Genomic DNA, 3,401 nt, shown 5'->3' with positions numbered 1-3,401 from the left:
AAAAAAAAAAAACAACCGATATGTATGCAATTTACACATCGTTCCAAAATTTTATTCTGGTTTTAATACGTACTGTCCTATACGTTTAGCCTTTTTAGTAAAAAGTTTGAAGCAATTCTGAAGATGCGAGTTTAGAATTATTATACTTCAGAAACTTGTTGCTCCTTAATTCCTTATTCAGTACAACATTTCAATAATTCAACGAGTGGTTGATATCGAAATTAACTAATTATTACTCTATTCATTTGTTCTTTTCAATCCATGAGTTGTCGATCACTATAGGTACTATAAATTATGATGGAGTCGTAGATGACTTTGACAACTTGTATTGCGCAGGTTTTTGATATATTTTTAACATTGATTTAATTTACAATCTATTTAATAGATTCATGTAGAACAAAACACCAAACAAAGCTTTGCACAATTTTTAAAGTTTAAAGTCTGCACGATGATATAAAGGCATTTGAAGAAAGTGAAAAATTATCCATAATAATAGTAGTAATAGGGAAGGTAACCGTAGTAATAAGGAGAGTAACCGGAGTATGGATAAGAATAACCATATGGAGAAGAATTTGAGAAGCCTCTACCATAAGTTGAGCCCAGTAATGAAGCTAGTAAAAAAGTTCCAAGTAAATCTGAACTAGAAGAAGTTTGAGAAGGTTGGGCAGGTTGGGCAGGTTGAGCAGGTTGGGCAGGTTGATTTCTACTCTGATCACTTCCATCATCAAAGACCATCTGTGCAGCGTTGCCATTGAAAAGCACTCTCTAAAATTTAAAATAAACTCTTACTAGGAATGTCGATGCTTAAATGAACACTGATGCTTAATATGTCAATATAATATATGACATTTCCGGGTTTGAAACTAATAAGAGGTGCGAAGCTTACGTTGCCGCCTACTTGCATGTTGCTCGTGAACACAGTAGGATTAAAAGCCACCGCCTGTGCATCCGTTTCAATAGATAATACTGCACTAAAACTGAAAGAATACATTAACAGGTATGTAGACAGAATGAATGATATGATAACAACAAGTACTTTAACTTACACTATCGTTAAAGCAATCAAATATTTGATAATAGCAAATGGCAGCATAATAAGCAATCCAAGATTCCTGCAAATATGATTGGCGGTGTACAACTGGTACCATTGCAATATGGTTTACGTGCGTCTCGGCCACGTTCCAGTCGAGGGAAATATTTGTTGATATCGGAAGATGAGTCTACTCAACTGATGGTCCTAATGACATGAGTAAACTTAATGTCTTGTTCCTGCCACGATTACAAATGACCGTAAGTTATCAGACTAGTTGTTAAACAGAAAAAGGATAACCATTGCCAACTGATTTGACGAGATCATTAAAGAGGAAAGAGAAAGGTGAAATAGACAATAATGAATGATACAAGTTTATAAATCATTTATAACTCTGCGAAGAGATGTCATCTTGCATTTATAACAAATTAAGTAATTTTCAATGTCTTCAAACTGGGCTTTTGTTTTCCGAAAAGAGATTAAATAATGGATGGACGGGCTCATATACAAACATTTTAAGAAACATGCCGAATATTTCATTCAAATAATTATTGCGATGAAGTCTAATTGTTATGTCTTCTCGTTAATGACGCACATTTGATGCGAAGGAAGAAATAAAGAGGTGAAAAAAATAAAAAAACAGATTTCTTTTGAAAACTAACGATTTCCTAAATCCTAAGACTTTCCTTTTCTAAAAACCAGGATTTTTTTTAAAAAATGTTCGACTAAATCAAAATTACAATAAACGTGTTTTTTCTTTCATTTTCATTTCATTTGCACTTTTTTTTTTGATTGAGAATTTTAGTGAAATTTGAATTGGCAAAACACTATCAACAAGATCTAAGCATAATGTCTTACTGAGTAGACAAGCTGTTTGTTGACTTGGGCCTGGTTGCTGAGCTGAAGACTTTTTTATGTTTGGCTGAGCCATTGTCGTTAGCAAAGAAAAGCGATGAATGAACTAAATGAAAAACGAATCACTACTTTTCTGCAAAAAGGATATGAAAAGGTGAAATTTGTTGATGACCGGAATAATTTCAACCATTGCTCAGGAAATAAACAGTAAGTAAGAATAGATGAATGAAATTTTGTCATATGTCAATGATATGTGAATTGCGCATATTCATTTCAGCCAAAAATATATAATTCCTGTGTGCAGCATTATTCACAGTTGGCATAACATTCATGACTAATCCAACCATCATCAACTTCAGTTCATTCTTATTCCGACTATGGGTCGAAAAAAATAAAGACAGAGGAACAACAATCGACAATTCCTGCCACAATACACTTACTTGTATGTCGTATTTCGATAGAAGTTACTGTGGAATAAGGTTTTGCAACCTTTTCTTCACCGACTGTTCGTTCCTTCGTTTCCAATTTTTGTAGAACTTGAAATACCTTACCTCTCCTTTCCACAGTTATTTATCTGCGAGCAAACACTCTCCCGGTAATTAGTACATTCCTCAAGCCAGAAGCTGCTCACTCTGACAAATTATGCGTCAGCATTTTTGTTGGTCAATTTTAGATTTCCTCTTTTTTGATATTCGTTGCTTCGTATAGATCAGTACAATTTATTTTCTAGTCAAATGCACGAGTTATGAGAAAGGAATTATCACTAGAGATCGAATCTTCGATCTCTTTTGCCATTATGAATGTCATCAGTTTCCAAGAAGTATTTTTGTTCCTCATTTGAATTAATCAACTTTTCTGGATCAGAAAGAATGTTTAGTTATTTAACGTTTGATCTTTGAACGCACTAAGAATTTAAATGTAAGTAAATAAGCAGGAATACGAAAGCAGAAACAAATGTAAAGTTGATTTACTTCAGTGAGAACAATAGATTTCAGGAATTTGAGAGACCGAAACAATTTGACGGATTCATGAACAAAAGGCGATTTAGTTTTCATTCAGTGAAAGTTATTCAAAAGTCGTTGTTTCGATCCTCGAACAAATGTGATTCGTATTTCTGACGCATTAAACTGGTTCCTAGAATCTTGAAATCAGGCTTTTGTTTTCTGGAGAAAGACTTAAGCATATATTCTGCAACCGTTTTTGTGCGTTCATCCGCACCCACTTAAGTCTCTCTTCTTGTTGATGGCGCATATTTGATGCAAAGGAAGAAATAAGGAGATGGGAGAAAACGGTCTTTAAAAATTAACTTTTTTTTCAAAACGAAAGTGCAACAAAGTAACAATTACGGTAAATTTGTTCTTTCGCTTTCACGTCATCGACCCTTTTCCTTCTAATTATGCTTTTGATAATATCCAAAGTGTTGAAGTATCAGCATACCATTGGTAAAGGTTTTATCTGGAAACCGTAAGAATAAGCAAAATTGTTGATAGAGATGGAGACAGGAGGAAAATTCCTG

At 33.8% G+C, this 3,401-nt stretch overlaps 1 protein-coding gene across 1 annotated transcript; it reads right to left on the bottom strand.

Moving 5' to 3' along the window:
* Nucleotides 1-480: 480 nt before the first annotated feature.
* Nucleotides 481-1,093, bottom strand: LOAG_13774 (hypothetical protein; the record flags this gene model as incomplete). Its single annotated transcript, XM_003149279.1, has 3 exons — nt 481-765; nt 887-977; nt 1,047-1,093. The coding sequence occupies 3 exons, from the start codon at nt 1,091-1,093 to the stop codon at nt 481-483; spliced, it is 423 nt and encodes a 140-aa protein (XP_003149327.1).
* Between the last annotated feature and the right edge of the window lie 2,308 nt (nt 1,094-3,401).

This window comes from Loa loa (genome assembly GCF_000183805.2).
Source record: "Loa loa unplaced genomic scaffold supercont3.246, whole genome shotgun sequence".
Lineage (NCBI taxonomy): Eukaryota > Metazoa > Nematoda > Chromadorea > Rhabditida > Onchocercidae > Loa > Loa loa.
The sequence above is the reverse complement of the archived record's forward strand: the minus strand, read 5'-3'. Positions and strand labels throughout refer to the sequence as shown.